The sequence below is a fragment of the Apodemus sylvaticus genome, chromosome 10, assembly GCF_947179515.1.
Source record: "Apodemus sylvaticus chromosome 10, mApoSyl1.1, whole genome shotgun sequence".
NCBI lineage: Eukaryota > Metazoa > Chordata > Mammalia > Rodentia > Muridae > Apodemus > Apodemus sylvaticus.
In genome coordinates, this window is record NC_067481.1 from 47,880,823 (window position 1) to 47,903,643 (window position 22,821).

A 22,821-nucleotide genomic window follows, 5' to 3' on the forward strand; every position below is an offset into this window, starting at 1 on the left:
GCGTCTCCTGAGGCAGATCCTGGAGCATGGTCCCCGAAGCCTCAGTACTCAGTAGGTCAGCGTAGTCCTTTTTGGAGGTCGGTCTCTGGCCCACAAGGCTTCAATTAATTGTGTCATCTACTTGGTGCTTCAAGTTACCAAGCCACCTTAGGAGTATGCTCAGAAGCTGGCATCGTTGAGGACCCTATAATTTGTGAGATTTACCTTGACTACAGCAAGGTACAAGGTACCTGCATTCCCAGCTGGTGTGACTCTGTCCGACGTTGCATTCCTTCTGGTCCCTCCCACCCTATCTGTCAGACGTGTGTTTGGCTCTGTCAGAGCACTCGCTCTAGAGAGTGTCTGAAATTGGTCTCTCTCTTGCACTAATTTGGATAAAATGTGATCCAAGCTTCCAGCTTGATTTTAAGATGCCAAACGCCACTGGCTGGCACAGTTGCGCCCCTCCTGTTGGCCAGCTGTCTCACAGATGGGGACTGGGGAGTCCAGGGTATTGTTCTCCTAGGTAGTGCCTAGCCCTGGGGTGGTACCCCATTTCCTTTCCTAAAGAAACAATTTAAAACATATACCCCACAGGGCTGCCAGAAAGTCTTTGTGGCACAGGGAAGCTGCCTTTGCTACGTTCTTCCTTCAGGGTTGACGCAAGGCTCAGAGGTGACCATCAGTGTCCCCATTTTGCAACTAGGTGGAGGATCTGGACCTTTGGTGACAAGTCTAAGGTGGCACTACCAGGACCAGGGAGCTGTAGTGCGACCCTGGGATGCCTAGCGTGGCTCTCCTACCCAAGGGCTTCCTCAAGCCAGTAATGCTTGGTCTCCTGGTGAGTTTACATGAAGACGGTTCTGAATTGTGCTGTGTACAGAATAAACCTTGTGTGCCGCGTGTCAGATGTCACCAGCATACATCTAAAGACAACTCAAAATCCCCCAAGTCAGACAAAATAGGAAGCTTGAATTAGTGACCCAGAGAAGTCGGTAAGATCTCACAGAAAAATGGGATTTTAAAAAAAAGAAAGAACAAATGAACCTAATAGAACAAGGGAACAATGAGGAAGAAAGATATAGGGGCCTCAGAATTAGAGAAACAAAGCCCACTGAAAATGAAGCGCTCACCGCATGCGCCATTGAGAAGCAAGTCCCAACATTTAAGACCCCATCCTCCCCCACCTGAGAGCCACCCAGGGGCCAGTAGTGTCGCTTTGGCTGGGACTGTGTTTAAACACTGGCGTATTTGTTGTTCTGGGAATTGAATCAAAATCGAGAAGCTCCTCTGAGAAGACCTGGCTTGCTATAATTGGCCTGTGCAATTTTCTGCTCACAGCCTCTATTCATTTCCTGTGTGCAGCCCACTCCATCTGGGGCCAGAGCGTGGCTTCCCCCGCCAGCCACCACCTGAGCACGCTCCCCAAGACCTGCAGCGGGAACGGGAGGGGAGGTCAGCGTGGATTCAGAGCGATTTAGCGATGCTTATGAATTCAGAGTAAGGGGAAGCATTTTCAAAGGGTTGCCAATCCACAGTATAGAAGGGACAGAGAGCCTTATCCCTGTGGATTTGCTGAGCTGACAGGAGCAGCCAAGAAGGAGGGTGGAGACAGTACTCTGGACCAGGGAGAGGCGATGGTCCTTGCAGAGGGTGGCGGCATTCCAGATAGCATGGGAGATACAGGGCTGGAGGGATACTCCTGAGGGTGGGCAACAAGGCTACAGAGAGAGAGGGCTAGAGTCAGGTCCAGCAAGTCTACCCCTGATGCAGGGGCATAGCCTTTTATGCCACTGCCTCATGACACTGGCAAGCTCCCCCTGTTTATTATGGGTGGATAATTGTTCTAGAAACAGCCCCTCGCCAGAGGCTGCTGCACGGAAGCCAGAGCAGAGCGCTCCCTCTGGTTCTGAAATAATCCAGCCGGTGTTTGAATTATCTCTAAAAAAAAAAAAAATCAGACAGCACCCTCAGAGTGTATTTTTCCCCCTCACTGCAGCTTTCCCTTTCTGCTGCGCCGGCAGCTGCTAGCCTCCCAGGCTGCCCTGGTTGCTCAGAGCCCACTTGAATTAAGAGGAGGCTTGCTCAGACCCCGGGAATTCAGGGCTCCAGGCTGCTGAGCTCAGCTTCCTGCCCTCAGGGCCCAGAGGGCCGAGCGTCCTGGGGGGGGGGGGGTCTCTCTGCCTTAGTTCACAGTGTCCTGGTGAGGTTGGGGACTTTCCACAGCAGGCATAGAGTGTAGGGAGCCCCAAGAAGAGACAGCCATCTACCAGGAAGATCCAGAAGGCTGAACAGAGGTTCAGAGGAGGTAGCAGCTGGTGGAGCTCTCTTCCTGACTCACCAACACAGACACAACTTGCGAGGGCACACACACACACACACACACACACACACACACACACACAGTGAGTTTTAAACTATGATCCCCAGACTGATGGTGTTGCTTGCTGAAGGGAAGGGATGGCTCAGTGGTTGAGCCCTTGCCTGACATGCCTCAGACACAGAGCTTCATCCCCAGCGCCACCAAAAAAAGAAAAAGAAAAGAAAAAAAAAAGTGTTATTCTTCAAAATGCAAATGTGCTAATGGCCCCTGGGAGGGGTCTCAGCCTCTGGTTAACACCTCAGGAGCTGACACTCTGAGAGCTATAGAGTCGTCTGAGAAGGGAGGGAGCTGACAGCTCTGCCCAGTGGCCCTGGTTCTCCCACACCCCTCCCTTGGGTACAGACTCCAGGTTGTGCGGGAACACCAAGGACCCTGCGCAGAAGGGAAGGCTCACTTGGGAGGGGGAGCAGCTTGTCTCCAAGAACACTTGGTTTTTGCCACCCCCCTACCCCGCTCAGTCTGAACACACAAGAGGTGGCTGATAAATGCTATCTGAATAATACCCACGGCTCCCTCTCTAGAGGCAAGAAAGCAGAGAGCAAGGAAAGATGGCTACCCGCACTCTATCCAAACAAACAAACTACAACAGAGAGCAGCTTAAAGGAGAAGGGCTGCAGAGAGTCCCTGCCGGGCATGCACGAGGACCCATGCAAACCAAACCAGGCAGAATGACTTGTGATCCCAGGACAGGAGAGGCAGAGACAGGAGAATCCCTCGGGCTCACTGGCCAACCAGTGAGAGTCTATCTCAAAAAACAGGGTGGCCAGGGCCAGCCATCTTGTTGGTAAAGGTACTTGTCGTCTGTCCATTCAAGTCCTGAAACCCACATGATATAGGGAGAGAACTGAGGCCTGCCAATCGTCCTCTGACCTCCACAGGTGTGCTGCCACGATAAATGTTTGAAGAAGGGCGGCCAGTTCCCTGGGAACAGTATCACACCTGGGGTTGGCCCTCTGACCTCCATGCACACATGCACATCTGCAAGCACAATTGCACCCACGCACACAGGTCTACACACAGTCACACAAGCCCGAGTCTGGAGGTGGGAGAGGAAGCAACAGGGACAGAAAGGATAAGAAAACTGTCTAGATGTGGTGTCACGTGCCTTTAATTCCAGCATTAAGGAGGACAGCCAGGACTACATATGAGATCTTGTGTGTGGGGGGGGTGTTTTTGTTTTTTGTTTTTTGTTTTTGTTTTTTGAGACAGGGTCTCACTCTGTAGCTCTGGCATTCCTGGAGCTCACTATGTGGACCAGGCTACTCTCAAATTCACTGAGATCAGCCTGCCTCTGCCGCCCTAGTGCTGGGATTAAAGGTATATTCCCTAATGAGACCTTGTCTTTTAAAAAAAAAAGTAAGAAAATTAAGTATGCTAAAATGACAAATCTGCCTAGTTTTAATTTTCTTAGTTGTTGCAGATGATTTGACTAACTTACTGATTGATACAAATTATATATGTATAACTTTTTGAATATTCAGAGCAATTTTGTTTTATCACTTACATTATAATAGAAAAATAACTCCTCCCTGGCCATGAAGAATGAGGTTTTATTTGTAGCTGTTTGGTTTTCACGGATACAGTCTGGATCTTTGAATCCAAATTACCCGATTCTTTTATTACTACTGTTTAAATGTAATTTCTGTTTTATTATTATATTTTGTAGCTCAGTTCATGTCAGCGATGTAAACTGAACCCTGCCTTTTCCTCCTTGGGCATGGAGTTTTCTGGTACCACAGCCCCCTCCCCCCTCCCCCTCCCCCTCCCCCTCCCCCTCCCCCTCCCCCTCCCCCTCCCCCTGGCTCGGAGCCTTTTATTTGAATCCCTCTGGCCAGCTAAGCTACCACACATTGGAGCTGTGTTTTTCTCTTGCTGATTGGTCCACAGCTTCTGCTCAGATCACAGTCCCACCAACTAAAGGACAAAGAGTGTGCCGTGCTGACCCTCAGAAGGGCAGATCCAGCCTCTGCCACACCTTAGCAAGATCCGACAGGACAGCAGGACGGCTCCACTGGCAAGGACTGAGGCTAAGCCTGATGGTCTGCATCCCATCCCTGGAACCCATATCATGTAAAGAAAGCTGATGCCTGCCTCCGGCCCTCTGGCCTCCACACTCAAGCTGTGGCACACCCTGCAACACACACAATAAATAATAAAGGTGTGGTTTCTTTTTAATCTTTAAAAGGAAATCTTGAGGGGCTGGAGAGAGAGCTCTGAGATTAGATGCACTTAGTACTTTTACAGAGGACCTGAGTTCAGTTCCCAGCACCTACCACATCAGGCAAATCACTGTCATCGGTGACTCCAGCTCTGGGGGAGCCAACACCCTCCTCTGGCCTCCAGGAGCACCTACACCCTAGCCTCAGCCTAGCTCACCTTCATCTCTGCGCTTCCCACTGTCAAAGTCCTGGCTCTTGGTGGCTGGATGGGGACGGCAATGTGCCAGGGGTCACGTCTTCTCCTATCTTGTTCTACTCACAAAAACATTTCAATTTCTGCTTTTCTTCCCTCTCTGGCGCTCTTAGCTTCTCCCCCTGAAGCCACATGCAGATTCGGTATTCCAGCCAGACACTCCAGCTCCCCACATGGGGACCTGCCATGCAGCCCGAGGATTGAATAACATCAACATTCAATTACAGGCCCGTTATGCTTTTGCTTTAGTCAGAGGAATACGTGTGGTTTAGAAGAGAAAAAAAATCCAATTGTTTGACCAAGTGTCAGCCAGGAGAGGAAGCCGCGCACACGTGCACGCACGCACGCACGCCAGGCCTCCCGCACCTAGCCCACCGGTGGCGGTGGCGGTGGCGGTGGCGGTGGCGGGCTGGCGCTCACGCGCTGGGTCTTGCCATGCTCCTTGTGACTCATCAACACAAGCCTTGACTCACGCTGTGAAAGGTGAGGAGCTGCCTGGCTTCGATGCTCTGTTTCCTCTCTCACCTCCTAATTTTTGATCACTTTAATATTTTTAGCACTTTAATTACATTTGTAACTTTCTATGATATTGCCTCCCTACCCCCACCCCCACCCCCACTTCTATATATTGTATCCCCACCTGAACCCTGGGAGCTGTGACTGTGGAGGCCTCCGTCCCTCCGTCTGTCCCTCCATCCATCCCTCAATCCATCCCTCCCTCCCCTGCTCTCTTATCGGCCATTAATCTTCCAAGCTCAATGATTTGTACCCAGGTCCTAATTTACAGAGGTGCCTGGGTGGTACCGTCCAGGCGAAGATGGGTCTATCACTTACAGATTGTGAGGGATGGAGCCACCAGGCTGCCGAAGGAAGGTGCCAGCCTCGGTGGTTTGGCTGCCCTGAGTATTTCCAGCAGATCTTGGACCTTCACGTGGGGTTCTTGTCTGGTTCCTGGGTGGAGGATGCAAAGGGGAGAGGAAACACTGGGTTGCTACACGAGCTCTTCTTCTCATCCTGAAGGGTTTGGGGTGGGGGTGGCTGGCTCTGGGTGGTTCCTGCTGTCTCAGAACTTCCCGCCCACCAGGACAGGCAGGTACAGGGGTGGTCATGATACAGCAAGGTTCTGTGTCTTGCAGTGGAGAGAGAGAGAGATGAGGCTTTGCTTTCTCTGGAAAGTTCTAGATAGAAGTGATTTCCCACTATTGAAATGAGAGCTCACTGGGAGAAGGGAAGAGGAACATCTACAGAGATTCGCAGGTTAAAAAATGGAAGAGTTTAGTATGTTCAAAGGAGGGCAAACGGCTGTGTTTGGTTGCAAGGTGTGGAAAGCATGTCTGTCTGTCCGTCCGTGTGTGTGTGTGTGTGTGTGTGTTTCTGTCTATCCGTCTGTCTGTCTATGTGTGTGTATGCATATGTATATGCATGCATGTGCAAGCATGTATGTACATGTGTGTATATGTATGTACATATGTATATGCATGTGCAAGCATGTATGTACATGTGTGTATATGTATGTACATATGTATATGCATGTGCAAGCATGTATGTACATGTGTGTATATGTATGTACATATATGTATGCATGCATGTGCATGCTCAAGTCAGATTAGGGGATTTCCTCTACCATAACAAGTAGACCTTTAAAGTGACCACAGCATAAAAAGGGCAATATTGTCCCAGGCCATTTCCTGTTGCTTTTGAGGCTGGGTCAGCCTGGAGTTCGTACAGCAGGCAGAACATTCCCCTTGAAGGCCCATGCTTCGTTTGCTCTATTTTATCTGTTTGTTCCGTCGACCATTCACATAGTGAATTCCTCACGAGGTTCAGGGATGACTTAGGCACAGCCTTGCCCTTGAAGAGCTCAGCATCCTAGTCAAAAGAATGGACAAACGCTACATGAAGGCACACACCTTTAATCTGCACACTCAGGAGGCAGAAGTAGGCAGATCTTGGAGTTTGAAGCCAGCCTGGGCTCCATAGCAAATTCCTGGCCAGCCAGAGAGCTACACAATGAGACCCTGTCTCAAAGGAATCAAGACAAAGACAGATATAGATGCATGGGGCATGAGGGTTCGGGGGCCTGGGGCAGACAGGCAAACAATAGACAAACATGAACTCCATCCCAGTGAGGACTTGTCCCAGTGGTACCCTATAGCCTTGGAAGCATAGCAAAGGGGCCTTTATCCTGAAAGATCTAGCATGAACGACTTCTCAGGGGAATGCAGATGGCCTATGGGAGACAAGGTCGCAGGTACTACAAGTGTTAGGAACCAAATATGCGAAGGCCAGAGGGCCATCCCCTTTATTTGTGGGATGAGAGGCAGAGTATGGGCAGGCCAGGGACGTCAGTGAGACCCACCAGGAACACGGAGATATGTAACGCAGGTCGTACCAGCAAAGGGCTAAGCAATGGGCAGCCTGGGCTCCTCAGCCTCCCTGCCTCCATCCTTGCCAACAGTCACTTCCCCAACTGTCCCCTTCCTTCCACCAGAGCCTCGGCAATTACCACCTGCTCCTGCCACCAACGTTTAGGAAATGCTGTGATTAGCGATTGTTACTGCGGTAATTAAAATTCCCTGGGAACAGCTTGGCTAATATCCATCAATATCTGCAGGCAGGTTGGTCGTGAGCTGAAATGGTAAGGAAAACCTAGAAACCCAGCACAAAGCAGTGGTACCAGGGAGCATTAAATGCAGTCAGACCCCCCCCCTCCCCATGAGCACCATGGCAGCAGTGTGGGTCTTTTCTCATTAAATGGCATTTTCAAGGCTGGCTGCTTTGCTGGCCTTATCACAGCAAACCACACATGGGGAGCAGAGTGCAGCTGTGCAGCGACACTCAGCTTCCCAAGGGGGGAGCGTTCTCCCATCTGTGGGCCTCGCCCGCCTGGGGTGGGGGTTAGACTACAAGGAGGGCTTGTCCGGACCCTATCCTTGGGGATGGGGGGGTGACGGGGCAGTGAGTGATGGGCGCGGGCAGAGGTCACATGGTCGGAAGCCATCGTTGGGCAGGTTGTAGAGTCGGTGCACCAAGGCAAGAGAAGGTCAGGATGTGCATGGCCAGGCACGGATGGGTTGGCTGCTCACAACCTGGCCCAGCTGGCACCCCCGCCACCCGCCTCGCCAGGCCTGCTCAGCCCTGTGGAAGGCGGTTCCCAAGACACTGACGGTGTGTTCTGTGGACATGTGTGCAGGCTCACATCCTGTGCCGAGTGCTGAGCCTGTGCTCCAGACCCTCAGGAATTGCCTCTCCCCACACTGGTCCAGTATCCCAACCATCCTGAGTGGCAGGGTAAGCAAGCCAGGGGGAGCCATCTGGATGACAGAATCTCTCAGGCTAGCCACGGACCTGCCCACTGAGTCCTGAGGAGACACGAGTCTGGCTGGCCTGGAGGGTTGTGCGTGTGGGCACAGATGCTGGGATAAAGTTGATCAGGTGTATGTAGAGTTTGGGGGGAGGTTGACTAACCCCCAGAGAGGTGGACTCCTGACACTGGCTCCTCAGCTTCCTATTTCTCCTCCTGTGTCCTCTATCACATCTTCACAAAGCACTTTGTTGATGAGAGAATGTTGACAGGGAGGTGGGGTGGAGATGGATAATCGTGGTAGACAGCAGGGCCAAAGCATGGGTTCTGGTGGCTGGGCCATGCCAGGGAGCACAAAGGGCAGGAGTGGGCGCCACCAGGGAGATGCCTGGGGGCTTGCTCTCCACCAGCACACTTGCTAGACACTCCCTCTAATCAATCACTCTTTGAATTTGAAATAATAAGTCCATTTGCCCAACGAGAACAATAAGAAACTACCAGGCCACTTCCTAGTCTGGGACAGAGCACTTATCTGGCACACCAGACCACTTCCTCAGGAAGGTGACTGGGCCTGCAGGTTGGGATATGTTCCAGAAAGTATCACACCATCGATTCCGTTGTTTAACTGAGTGGCGGCTATTCTCGCTACTCCGTTCAAGTGCGTCCAAGTGTGCCAGGAGCTCGAAGGACCGGCGGTGAGCGGACAGCCATGGCTCTCCTTCCTGGGTGATAGGACCTGGTGGGGGAGACAGTTGCGAATTAAGGACCGGCCAAGGGGTGCAGGCGACCCCAGTGTCTATGGACAGATGAGCATCTGCTCTACAGAATGCTGTGGGATACACACAGTGGGACCATCGCCAGCGTCACATGGAGTACTGCAGTGTGCACAGGCTAGCTTCTAGATGCTTCCACTAACAGGAGGGAGCTAAAACTCCAGGAGAGAAAATAAAGGCTGGCTGCCAGGGGCTCAAAGACCAGGAGAGGGACAGCAGGGTGACTCTGTTGTCCACCCTGCAGCACCTATATTTGGTGACCTCAGAACCTGGCAAGTGTATAGGCTTCAGGGTACCTGACCCAAGGTCCTTGCCCTGTATGTCTCTGTGCACATGATAGATGTTCTCCCACCTGGGGCATCTCATCTGAACGTGTGTGCAAGCCTTAGATCCTGGAGCATGACCTGAGGCTGTAGCCAACAGGTATCTGAAGAATGTATTGTGGAGAGACCTAGTCCTGCTCCCAGGAGTAAAACAGTGGGAACAGTCTCGCTATCCTCAGCGGGGGCTGGGTTCACCAGGCTGAACCTGAGCACGGCCCACCAGATTCTGGAGGAGGCAGACAGACACTGTAGTGTTGGTGGAGACCATTTCTTTATTAACACACAGTAATCGGCATGACCCACGGTGGGGAAGGGACCAGCCTGGATACAGGAGACAGTCAGGAAAACAATACAATGCTGTGTTGACTTTAGGCAAGTAGCTGGACTTGTTGAAGCCTCGATTTTCCTGTGTGGTAAATGGGGATTGATTACAAAGCTTCCTCGAGGGACTGTTGGACCGTATGCCCTGGGAGGAGGAAGGCTTTCATTCTTGCGCATTGTGGATTTTAGATCAGTGTGTGTGTCACTATCTTCGTCTGTTTTCTGTATGATAGAGGGATGATTGATAAAGAGCAGAGGTTTCTTTGGGTCCCTTCTAGGCATTGGGGGTTTCTAGAACTACAGTACCTGTGTCTCATGAGGGCCTTCGTGCTGTACCACATGGCAAGACTTGATTTTACATTTTTATTTCTTTATTTTGTATACAGGATTCACAGAGAGGAAAGAGGACAGCTTGCCTGAGCTGGTTCTCTCCTTCCATTGTGGGACAGGTTACGGTGGCCATGAGCCACCATGTAGGTGCTGGGAATTGAACCTGAGTCCTCTGCCAGAGTTGGAAGTGCTCCTAGCTGCCGAGCCAGCTCTCTAGCCCCTGGGTTTTAAAATGGGGTGTGTGTGAACTCAGGTGCCGGGAGGGCGTGTCAGAGGACAACTTGGTGGAGTCAGTTCTCTCCTTCCGCCTCACATGGGGTCGGTGGATTGAACTCAGGTTCCCGCAAGTGTCCTCACCTCCTGAGCCATCTTAGTAGGTGAACACCAGACCCCTGATTCTAGGGATGGGACCCAGAGCCTCCCATATGCTTAGGGAAGCACTCTGCTGATGAGAAATATCTTAAGCCCTCTTTTTTTTATTTTGTTTGTTTGTTGAGGCAGAGTCTTGTGGGGAAAAAAATGGGCAGCGGGGGTTGGGGGGAAACTGGCAGGCAGGGCCCGCATAGGAGAAGACTGGCTAGGCCCACGCCCTGCACCGGGGTAGGGACAGCGGGCAAGAACCTGTAGAGCGTGAGACTGCCTGGCTAGCGGGAGGGGGTCCTTGCTCAGAAGGTGGTGCCATCCTGGCATGGGCCTCCTGGGTACCCGTAGAGGAAGCTTGGCTAAGAAGAAGCTGGGTCCTTTCCTGGTGGCTGGAAATGCTGAGGCCTGCTCCATGGTCTTACTGGCAGGTTTTGATAAGAAGAGACAGTTCATAGTTTCAGTGCTTCCTAGAAAAGTAGGAAGAGAAAAGGAAATAGAGAGTAAAGAGAGAAAGAGAAGATAGAGGGATGAAAACTGGCCATGACCAGGTGGAAAGAGGAGAAACTGGGGGACCAGAGCAAGAGAGAGTGAGGAGGGGGGGCAAGAAGCCTCCTTTAATAGTGGGCTGGGTTACCTGGCTGTTGCCAGGAAACCGTGGGGTGGGGAAAACCTGGCTGTAGCCAGGTGACTGTAGGGATGGAGTCCAGCCAGAATGCTAGAGGCCTGGGGCATGGCCATATGACTGATGGCCACAGGATTATGGAGTTGAGGGGTCAGCAGGCTGGGAGCATGGTTCACTGGTTCCATCCCTTGTAGAATGTTCTACTGGGTCTCCAGAGTAAGCCTTGCTCAACCAGGCCTCAGCCTGCCTTGCATGGTCCCACAAAGTCTCACTAAGTTAGCCAGGCTAGCCTTGAACTCACTGGAGCTTAGACAGGCCTTGAACTAGAGGTCTTCCTGCCTCTCCTCCCGAGTTACTAGGATTACAGGCCTGTGGTGAGGCTCAGCCTCCTCCTCTTATAAAGTCACTAATACCACCATGGGGGACATACCCTTAGGACCTCATCTGATATTGTTTCCCAAAGACCCCACCGCCAAATGCCAGCACCAAACAGAGATCAACCTTCCTCCTAAAAAGGGACAAGAGTTCAAACCACAGCGGTTTCCAGTCCAGAAAAGTTAAAAGACAGGAGGTTTTCTCATGGGTACTCCACAGAACATTCCTCCCTATGTCCATACTGTGTAAGAGACTGAGCTCAGGTTAGACCCAGTGGTAGAGTGCTTGCCTAGCATGCTTAAAGTCCATCTCCCAGCCCCACCTAGGAAACAAAACCACAACAGAGCCATCCAAAGCCAGGCTCTTCCACCCAGGGAGCAGTCGTCAAGGCTTGTGCCATGGACTCCGAAGTCCCATGGCCCACAGTCCAGTGCATAAGGAGAACCCTTGTCTACCTGGAGAACTAGCTGGACTTCCCTCAGCAAGTACAGGGTGAGGTCAGCCCATTATTGGAGTTGAATTTCTGCAGGCGACAGGGTGGGAAGGGAAGAGGGTGGGGGTGTAAGGATAAGGATGGGATGGGTGGGGAGTGAGGGGTGAGGTTGGGGTGGGGATGAGGGGGGAACAGGATAAGAATAGGGTAAAGTGCAGGTGTGTGTGTGTGTGTGTGTGTGTGTGTGTGTGTGTGTGTGTGTATGTACATGTCCATTCATGTGCAGAGAGGGGAGGCTAGAAAGCTAGCCAGGCAGATTCTAAGTAGGTAGCATGCTGTGTTCCTTCATCCTATTGGAGAATGCTGCACACATTGGACATTAAAAGCTCAGAGAAGTCTGACCATGGCATCCTCGCTCATCCTAGGGTTTCCCAGATGGACATGATCTGGGGTGGCGTGCTTGTTCTCTGCCTCTCCCCCCCCTCCTCCCCTCCCTCTCTCAGCTTATAATAGGTCACAGTGTAAATATGGTGACATGGACATTAGGGGAGTAAGAAGCCACACACTGCCTTCACAGTCAGCCGGCACTGGGATCGGGGTCCTTCGTTGTAAATAGGCTATTTGGCCCATAGATGATAGCTCTGTTCATGCTTGTCACATAGGGTGACAGCAGTGATTGCAGCCCCAGCATCTCTGGGTGACTCTCCTGCACCTAGTGCAAGGCTTTAAGTCCACTCATGGGTCTAATCCTCCTGGCCCCTCGTGAGACAGCGCCATCCCAGACGTGCCTGGTGGTGGGGGAACTGAGGGTCCAGGAGATCTGTGTGTCCACATCATACAACAGCTGGGTCAACCCCAGGATTGACACTGAATGTCTGCGTGGCACCTACTAAGACTGGATGTTCTCTCAGAAGGTGACCCCAGCCCTCCCTCAGTCCCCCACCTCCTTCCTCAATACCCTGAGCACATTCCCTTCCTAGAAAGAGAGATTATGCAGCCTTTGGCTGTTTCTGAAGTAGGCATTAAGGGTTTGGGGGCCTTATCTCAGTTATTGCTCTGAATTCTAATCTGAGGCTCTTGGAGATTCCAGTCTTTTCCACATCTTCACAGAAATCCTCCAGAGAAAGCTCCTCGATATTGTCATATGACCTAACCGGCAGTTCTTAAGCCCCCTGTCACCCTTCCCAGAGCTCTAGGGGAAGGTACCTGCTGCATGCTGGACCCGGTGCTGGGCACTCCCAGCCCACAGGAATCATTTTGTTTCACCAATGGAATGAGCAAAGCTCAGAGAGGCTTATGTTCACCCAGCGCTGCACAGCCAGTGCCCATGGAAGGTGCAGTCGATTCTGCCCTGATCAAACAGAGACTTGATTCATTTGACTCTTCTGCACTTGGTTCTTCCAATGGGGCACAAGAAAGGAGAGTCAGGGTGGCCATCCTGGAAATGACAGCATTCAGAGGGATTCCCAGAGGGTTCCTGGCTGTCATTCCTATTCTGAATAAGAGTAGACACTTTCAACTTCTAGGGATCCACCCAGCTTTCTGGGGTACCCTTCTCAACCAACCCTGGTGTGATCTCATCACTTCTTCCTATATCAGATCTTCTTCAAGGGGAAGAGATAGGACGCAGCCAGTGTCATCTGCCGTCTCCCATACCAGCTCTGAGAGTATGGAAGAGAGGGGTCTTGTGGGAAGACCAGGGCCTCAAAAACACAAAACTGAGAGGCAGAGAAGGAAGAGACACTGGTTGTACTCTGGAGGCAACCACGCCAAGCCTGAGACACTGTAGTATTACTGGGCCTCTCTGCTGAGGGACAGTGATAGGAGCCAGAAGGACACTGGCTTAAAATAGTGAAGGACCAGGAACATTCTCCTCAAAAGACTGGGACCTGGGCATGGGATCATGGGAGGCTCCAGGACTGGCGGGCACTAGATGAGCTGCTCACAGCTGTTTGAGACTGGGTAGGCCTGCCCTGTTCAGCTTCAGCATGACAGAGACGTGCAGGTGAGGCAGCTGGCAAAGGGATCCCAGCCCCGGTGAACGGGAATGGGTCAGCTGTGTGCTGGAAGTGGGGAAGGATCCGTAGCGTAGGAGGTAGCTAGGCAGACTCTTGGATTCTGGTGGGTGATGGGACAGACACAGTAGCGATGGATGGACGGGTGGGTGGGTGATGTTCATAACATTCCTTACAGGCTCTAAGGTGCTACCCTGCTGTGATCCCACTGTGCAAAGAGAAGCAAGAGAAGGTGATAAAATAGATGTGGAGGTGAGCTGGGCATGACAGTATACACAAGTCTTATAGAACTTGTGAAATGAAAGCAAGAGAATGGGTTGCTTCAGACCAGCCTAGGCTATATAACAAGACCATGGATGGATGGATGGATGGATGGATGGATGGATGGATGGATGCATGTGTGGATGCATGTGTGGATGCATGTGTGGATGCATGGATGCATGGATGGTTATGTGACTGAGTGGGTGGGTGGATGGATGGATGGATGTGTGGATGGATGGATATGTGACAGAGTGGGTAGATGGATGGATGGATGGATGTGTGGATGGATGGATATGTGACCAAGTGGGTAGATGGATGAATGGATGATGTGTGGATGGATGGATATGTGATGGAGTGGGTAGGATGGATGGATGGATGGATGGATGGATGGATGGATGGATGGATGGATGGATATGTGGATGGATATGTGGATGGATGGATATGTGACAGAGTGGGTGGGATGTGTGGATGGATGGATGGATGGATGGATGGATGGATGGATGGTTGAATGGATACATAGATGGATGGATGCATGGATGCATGGACGGATGGATAGATATGTGACTGAGTGAGTGGGTAAGTGGATGGATGGATGGATGTGTGGATGGATGGATATGTGACTGAGTGGGTGGATGGATGGATGGATGGATGGACGGACAGACGGATGGACGGACGGATGGATGGATGGATAGAGAGTATAGGACTTATTACAATGCATCCATCCTGGGTCGACTCTTGTACTGCCGGAAATGAGCAACAGTAGGCCTGCACGGAGAGTACCACACGGGGAAGGGAGGTGGTACAACCTCCTGTACTCTAAGCACATGTCTCTCCTTCACAGGTCTGGAAGAGGTCAGGGGCCTGGTTCTACAAAGGGCTCCCCAAGTACATCTTGCCCCTGAAAACCCCTGGCCGGGCTGATGATCCCCACTTCCGACCTCTGCCTGTGGAGCCCACAGAACCACACCCTCAGAGTGCTGAAACCAGCCGCGTCTACACATGGGCCCGAGGGAGAGGTAAGAACCTGTGCCCTCCGTGGGCTCCTGTAGTCCTCAGCCCCACGTGTTCCTGAGCAGAGAGCACCTCTGACCTCAAACACAAAGTGATTTATTCGCTCTGGAGCCACAGCCAGAGGGCTCTTCCGGAGCTGTGCGCCCGGCAGGACAGTAACTGCGGTGAGGAGGCAGGCGCAGCACTGTGGCTCTGCACGGATAGGATGTCTTCTGCCTGCTTGCAGTGCTGAGGATGGAGCTCAGGTCCTTGCATAAACTTGACAAGCATCTTTGCAGTGAGCTGCCCCCAGCCCTTGGTCAGTCGGCAGGGGTTTTCAGATCATTTCTCAAGCAGGCCTGGGGCACATCTTTACCTCACCTGTTTCATTTCTCAGGAAAGAGAGACCCTGGGTCTTAACGAGCCGGGTGACTTGGTATCTGTGGTGACTATCCAGAGGTGGGTGTGTGCCCCTCTGTGACTGGCAGCTGTTGCCTGTGCCATAGAAGGCTCTGGGCTGCTCCTGTTTCCGGTTTTCATTTCAAAGTTCCTGGTCTCACACACAGCAGCAGGAGGTTCAGAATGGCTATTCAATAGAAGCATCTTAGAGCCACATAGCCTGAGGCCCAGGGTGCAGGGCCAGGGCTGGGCTGCAGAGCATGCCCTTCCCCTGTGGGTCTGGCTTCTTCTGTCCTGTAGTGGCCACACTTCACGGGGCCAGAGGGGTGAGGGGACACCTGCGGGTGGCTTGCCTCAGAAGAGGTAGCCTCAAGATCACAGGCCTGTCAGTGGCTTTGGAAGGGCTTTGGGAGGTAACTCTATTCATGTCGTGTGTGCTGTTTTGTCCTTATCAAAAGGGTGACACATGTTTGTGATGGAAAAGTAAAGGTCACCGAGCAACAGGCCCCAGGGGACGAGACCCCTGTGAGTCACCCTTGCAAACAGAACCATGTTAGGTACTGGCTGTCCCTTGTCAGGTAATTTCGTCCTGTGTCACTTGGCACTTTCACAGCTGTCCCTCCTCCCAGCTGTGCCTCTCTCCATCCTGATGCCTGCAGCTCTTCCTGGAGTGACTCAGACCCACGTCTAGCTTTCCCTGACATCACAAACAAATGTGTGGGGTGCAGGGATGAATGCAGGTGAAGACCTGGCCTGTGGAGTCCTCATAAGTAGGGGTTGCGAGAGGAACAGCCCGGTTGGGACACTGCCTCACAGGGATGTCATAGCCACTGACACAGTCCCGCTCTCTGGGTACATCCTTATCCCAGAGTCTACAGAAAGTGTGAGGTCTGTGATCTTAGAAACTGAAGCCAATGGACCAGCAGGTTCAGACGGTTGCCATGAGTGGCTGAGGAGAGGCCTGAGGTGTGTGTGAGCAGCTGGGACCCGAGTGCCCATCGCACAGGACCTCACTCCCCACCTGCTCCCAACCAGCACACCCGCACACACTGCACACATCGCTCACACACATCCACAGGCGCACACACTCACACATGTTCACATATGCTTACACACAGCTCACACTGTGCCCTGGGCACAGCGGTACTCCTGGCACCTCCTCAGCCTTGGAGACAAACAGGGGAGGAGGCCAGCGTCCCCACACACTTGGAATTGGCAGGCAGCCTAGAGGCTCGCTCTGAGGTAGCAAGATGCAGAGACTTTAGGCTGCTTTGTCAGGCCTGTTGGAGCCCTATGGTCCCTGAGTGACTTGATGCACGGGCAGCAAGGCAGGGAGGAACAGCATCTCTGTGTTGATTGCATCTGTGCCCATGCCGAGGGAGGCCACTGGGGTATGTGGTGCAGGGGTGGACAAGGCTGAACTCAGAAGATGAGCTCGTGGCTGTGGCAAAGGAGAGCCCAGGAAAGAAGGAGAGTAGAGTCATGTCAGTGCAGAAACCACAGGGCAGGGCTGTCTGGCAGAGCTGCAAAGAACCTGATAGTGTGTGTTCTTCAACCGCCATGACCTGCTGCTGGGCGGCTTCTGGGCCTTCTCCAGTCAGTCTCTGCTTTCCAGCTGAGGGCAGGCCCCTGGCTGCCTCAGGTCTGACCATGTCCTCACAGAGCACAGCTCTGGCTACGCTACCTGTGTGAAACTAGACCAGCTTGGGGCGGGGGCGGGGAGGCGGGAACCATCCTTACCTAGGGACAGTCTTGAGCTATGGCCTGTGCTGAGGAACTTTCCAATCCCTCCTTACATGGTAGCTCATGTAGCCTCAAGGTCCATGGTAGCCTGTGGTCAGGGCTCTGTCACACCTGCCTCAAGGAATCCTGGGAGCTGGCAGAGGCTGCTGATCTGGCCCCTGTATAGCTGTTGGACTCCAGGGAGCCGACAGCCCTCAGCAGGCAGCCTCAAGGGTGTAGTCCAGGCTGTCACCATGTCCAGCCCTCTGATGCCTGGATCCCTGTGGTGCTTTCCAGTCCTGAAAGTGACTTCCTCTACTTCACCCTCACCCACCATCAGGTGCCCAGGGGCTCAGCAGCTAGCTAGACTCTGGTGGTGACCCAGGGCAAGCTAGTGCACACAGCTCTTCAGTGCCACAGTTAGGCTGACTGAGCTCAGGGATCAGAGTAGGCATCATGAAGGTACCATTCCTACAATCCTGAGACGTCCTGTGTGGCAGGGCCACGTCTGTCCTCAGCAGGCCAGGACCTTAGCACATAGCACTCGGAGTGGCACAGAAGAAATGCTTCACAGATAAGCAAGCAAGCAAGTAAGCCATGCCCCTGATTCTGAGACTGCAAAGGAGGCTAGGAGGGTGCGAGGCGGTGATCATTACATCACAGTTCCTCTGGTCCACGAGATGTTGGGTGGCTGGTAAAACCAGCTGCCCTCACAAGGAAGCTTTCTTCCTGGCCCCAGGTCTTGAGGGACTCCAGGCCACTGTCCTCTCCTGCCCACAGTTCTTCCCACAGGCATGGCGCTAAGGGTAGCAGCATCTTCCCCAGGCTCTGTCTGTGACCCTCTTCCCTACCCTTATTCCATCCCCTACCCCAAGCCTTGGGCTGCCTCCCCACTTCCCCGAGTCTCCTGCTCGCATGCTAGCGCCCCCTCGTTTCCTTTCCTTTCTTGTGGCTTGCTGGAAATGTAGGGGTGGGCAATAGCTCTATATTACGGATGATTTTGGTTTTAATTTGTGCGCGGATATGTGTCTGCTCTTTGAGTGTGCAGGCACATGCATGCCAGGAAGGCTAGAGGTCTACTTGAGGTAGGTTCTCTCCTTCCACCTTTCTGTGAGAGATTGAACTTACGACACCAGGCCTGTGAAGCGAGCACGCTGAGACACCTCACTGGCCCCAAGCTATGAACTTTTCAATATACACAGGGATCTAGGAGTTAATTGATGTTTGCGAGATAGGCGCCTTCCCATCTTCCTCCACGTTTCTCTTTATTAATTTTTAATATTATAAGAACACAAGTTAAATAATTCAGCAAGAAATGAAAACCATAACCTCTTCTATCTGTCCTTACACTATAACCCTTGACCAAACACCCAATGAATTTCGGCAGTTATATTTGCTTTGCAACAAAAGTAAACAGGCTCTTGCCTGTGGATCTGCCGCTTTTTACTATTTTGTTTGTTTGTTTGTTTACTTGCTTGTTTTGAGACAGTCCTACTATGTGTCCCTGCTTGGCCTGGAGCTCTTTGTGTAGACCAGGCTTGCTTAGAAGTCACAGAGATTCGGCTGCCTCTATCTTCAAATGACAGGGGCAGCTACACAGGGGCCAGATGTGTCAGACGTGTTAGAAGAATGCTATGGGCTCCATCCAGACCATTGGGTCTAGACTGCACTTCCCTCCGGTAGATGAATAAAATCCCCTGAACATTATTATTACTGGGTCATGTTTTCATGGCCCCCTAGTGTTTCTGGATTTTTGCCTTGAAATATTATTTAGACTTGTAACCTGCAAACTGAAGCTGTGTCTGGGTATCAGGCCATGTAATGACCTAGTCGCACCTAGTCATTTCCACTGTGGTATTTTGGCCATACATCTTTGCTGCCTGGGATACTGTTGATGGCTATAACCATGGCTAGTCTACAGGGTAGCAAAGTCTATTTCACTGTTTCTATATCCACGTCTGAGTAGGTCTTCCTATGTCTATTATTTATTGATTTTAATTCAGATGTCCTGTTTTCCACATTGTTTGTTGAAGCCAGGCACTGTGGCAAATGCCTTCATTATGCCACAGATGCCTCTGGTCCAGGAGGTTCTAGGCAGGGGTTCTCAACCTGTGGGTCACCATCCTTTGGGGGTGGGGGGGTCACCTAAGACCATTAGAAAGCACAGATACTTATATTATGATTTATAACAGTAACAAAATCACAGTTATGAAGTAGCAACAAAAATAATGTTATGGTTGGGGGGCCCCGACAGCATAAGGAAATGTATTAAAGGGTCGCGGGATCAGGGAGGTTGAGAACCACTGTATCAGAGGGTTCTAGCACTTGGGAGGTAGAGGCATCTGAATTCAAGGCTGGTTTCAGTTTTGTATGAAGTTCTAGTGAGTTCCAGACTAGCCTGTGCTACAGGGTTAGCCCTTGTATCAGAACAGTAACAAAAGAAAACTGTAACTGAGAAAGCCCTGAAGCCATGTCCAATCAAAATTCAAAGCAACAATCTCTGTCTGATCACAGTTGGTAGCTCAGCTTTGTTGGGTTACATTTTGTCTTGCTGGTGGGTGGGATACATCCAGGAAGGTGTGTGAGCCAGGCACACACTCTACTGTGTGCCACTGTGCGCCAGCCATTATTAGACATTCTTGTTTTAGATTTATTCTATGTGTCTGCGTGTTTTGCATGTATACCCGTGCAGCGTGAGTGTGCCTGGTGCCTACAGAGGTAAGAACAGGTGTTAGATCCCAAGTAACTGGAGTTAGAGACAGTTGTGAGCCATCATGTGGGTGCTGGGGACTGAACCCAAGTCCTCTGTGAGAGCAGCCAGTGTTCCTAACCATCCCTCTGACCCTCTTATTAATTGGCACAGAAAAAGCAAGACATAAAAACCATTTCTTAATTTGAGAAAAGAACAGAAGGAATTGATCCTCTTTGCAGCTGGTCTGTACACCAAGATCCAACCAACTCTAACCTAAAGGCACTGGGATTAATAGAGAAAGTTAAAAACTGACAAGACTTAAGATAAAGCAATTTAGCTGGACAGTGGTGGCACAAACCTTTAGTCCCAATACTCAGGAGGCAGAGACAGTTGGATCTCTGAGTTTGAGGCTAGCTTGATCTACAGAGCAAGTCCCTGGACAGCCAGGGCTACACAGAGAAACCCTGTCTTGAAAAACCAAAAAGAAAAATCAATTTAAAAAAAACTCAATAGCTTTATCTGTATAGACTAATTGAAGGTGGAAGTGAGAAGACCTATTTGTGATGGCAATAAAAAATTATTTCATGCCTGAAGGAAACTTTAAATGGAAATTATAGGAACCAGCATGGAGAGAATTAAAGTCTCGTTGTATTAGTATGCTTGGGCTGCTGGGACAAAACACCCCAGACCCGGTGGCTTACACTGCAGAGACTGATTTATCCAGGTCTGGCTGAGAGAGCAAGATCAAGGAACTGGCAAGACGTGTCTGGTGAGGGCTTCCCTTTACAGTGAAGTGGGTGCCCAGGAGTGCACTCATCTGGTAACCCAGGCCCCACCATCCAGCGTCATGTAATTCTTCCAAATAACTGGAGTTTAGGGCACCAACATGGATTAAGGTTGGGGACACAAACTTTCAACCCACAACACTTTATCAAAGGATAAGCAAATAAGTCCTGGGCAGAAAAGGAGGTTAAAAACTTCAATCCTACCTGGAGTGTGGCAGTGTTGCCTTTAATGCCAGCATTTGGGAGGCACTGTGAGTTCAAGGCCAGCCTGGTCTACATAGCAAGTTCCAAACCAGCTAGGGATACACTGTCTCAAAAAGGAAAAAAAAAATCTTGATACTTCCATTTTTGTAGTTTTATATTAAGATCTGTCTGATTCCCACTGTGTGTGTGCAGACAGACAGAATGGATGGATGGATGAATGGATGGATGGATGGATGGATGGATGGATGGATGAATATGAGTGTGTGTGTGCATACTATGACGTGGGTGAGCCTGGAAAACATCATACTAAGCAAAGGAAGCCAGAGTCAAAAGCTACATATTATATGATCCCTTTCATAAAAAATATCTAGGCTAGGCAAACCTATAGACAGATGCATGTGCTGGGGGTGGGGAGGATGGGGGGAGGGGAGGAACTGCCAGTGAGGACCCTGTATGAAAATATTCTAAAATTGAATAGTGGTGGCGGTTGCCCAATGTTATGACTGTAGTAAAAGCCACTGGATTGTATTGCCCCTAAAGAGCGAATTTTATAGGATATGAATTATATCTCAACTTTAGAGCTTGTGAGGAGCTTAGAACAGATGTTACAGAACACGCAAATCGATGCATGGGTGGGAATTGAAGCGCAGCAGTCCTAAGAACGTACGGAAGCTGAACACAGGGATTTTTACCTCAGTGGGAGAAGGCATGTATGTTGATTCAATAACCAGAGCCAGTGCAGTTCTACTGTGAGTCCAGAAACACATTATAGTCCTACATGCTAAGAGCAAGACAAGGAGTCGGGGGTGCGGCCTGTGCCTTCAACTCCTAGGCTGAGGCAAGAGAATCATTTGAGCAGAGTTCAAGGCTAGACTGAGCACCCCAGTGAAATCCTGTCTCCAAACCAGTCAATCCATTATTGGAAATATTAAAGATGGAGGAGGTGCGGCCTGCCCCTGGGCTCCTAAGGAGAGCTGAGGGACGGGCGTCGGGTTGCTCCGTCCTTGCTCCTCTGGCTCTCAGGTACTGAGTATGGCAAGGATGCCAGTTAGTGACCCCAGGGAGGCTCATCCACCGTGAGACACTGGCTCTCACCCCAGGAGACCTGGAACAGCCAGGCCTGGGGCAGCCTCAGGGTCAGGCAGGCCAGCCTTGTGTGCCACCTGGTGTCAAACGGCAAACCAATACTGGGGCTCACAGCTCAGTGACCCCTTATAAGGGCCTATCCCTCTTTCCACCCGTGGGGTATACACACGCACCACCTCTCCATCCCCTTAGAGATGGCAGACATCAGAAAGGCCAGGGCTTGGCACAGCTGCATCTGCCTCAAGCTCTCTGAAGCTCAGAGGCTAATATGTTCCCTCTCTAGAAAGCCTGAGTCACAGCCTGTCCGGGTCACAGCCTGTCCCTCCAGTCTTCTGCCACTTCTTCCCTCCTGCCCTAGTCCTTCTGAGCTGAGCATTTCTTCCTAGATGATACCTTCAAGATCCTAGACATTTTACTAGTTACCTTTAAAATCTGCCCCAGAAAGTACTTCAGGGTTTGGGATTTGTTCTATTTGGGTAACTGCAAAAAAAAAAAAAAAAAAAAAAAAAAAAATCAGGGTTTTGATACCACGTCACTGGCTGCTAGGTTTTAAGCAATGTTTTCAAGATCCTGAACTGAAGCGGGAAGACTCTGCCGCCCCGTGGAAGCCAGCATTGGGGTTCCACTGGGGTGGACAGTCTGGCTCAGCTGCTCGGCAGAGGTTTGTCAGGGGTAGCCCTTACCAAGTTACCCCCAGCTGATGGGACCAGCACCCCCGAAAGAAGCCAAGTCATCGGAGCTGCACTGGCCGATCCAGGGCACCCTGCGATTCCTGGCCATTATCTCATTTGAAGCCCAGGGCAGCTGCAGATGGTGAAATTGACTCTTGGTGATGGATGAGACGGGAAGCTGTACAAGGTCACGTAGGCTGCCGCAGGCCGCCGGCTGCACCGAGGGCTGTGGACACAGGCTCTTCCTCACGAGCGTAGCACATGGCGGAGCCCTTGTCTCCATCAACACACAGCTGGCTTAGCCCTGTCTGATGGCTCAGAGGATTTTTCAAGTGAGGGGGTTGTTACCAGGCTGCTGAAGAAAGAAGGTCTTGTGGC

General features: G+C 51.3%; 1 protein-coding gene across 4 annotated transcripts in view; it reads left to right on the forward strand.

The window, feature by feature from the left end:
* The window catches only part of Rph3al (rabphilin 3A like (without C2 domains)), a 136,849-nt gene that overhangs the window by 98,978 nt on the left and 15,050 nt on the right, over positions 1–22,821 (forward strand). For all 4 annotated transcript variants that reach the window (XM_052195381.1, XM_052195379.1, XM_052195378.1 and 1 more), the window contains one exon: positions 14,736–14,910. In XM_052195381.1, coding sequence (XP_052051341.1) covers positions 14,736–14,910 — 175 coding nt within the window. The remainder of the gene's footprint in view (positions 1–14,735; positions 14,911–22,821) is intronic.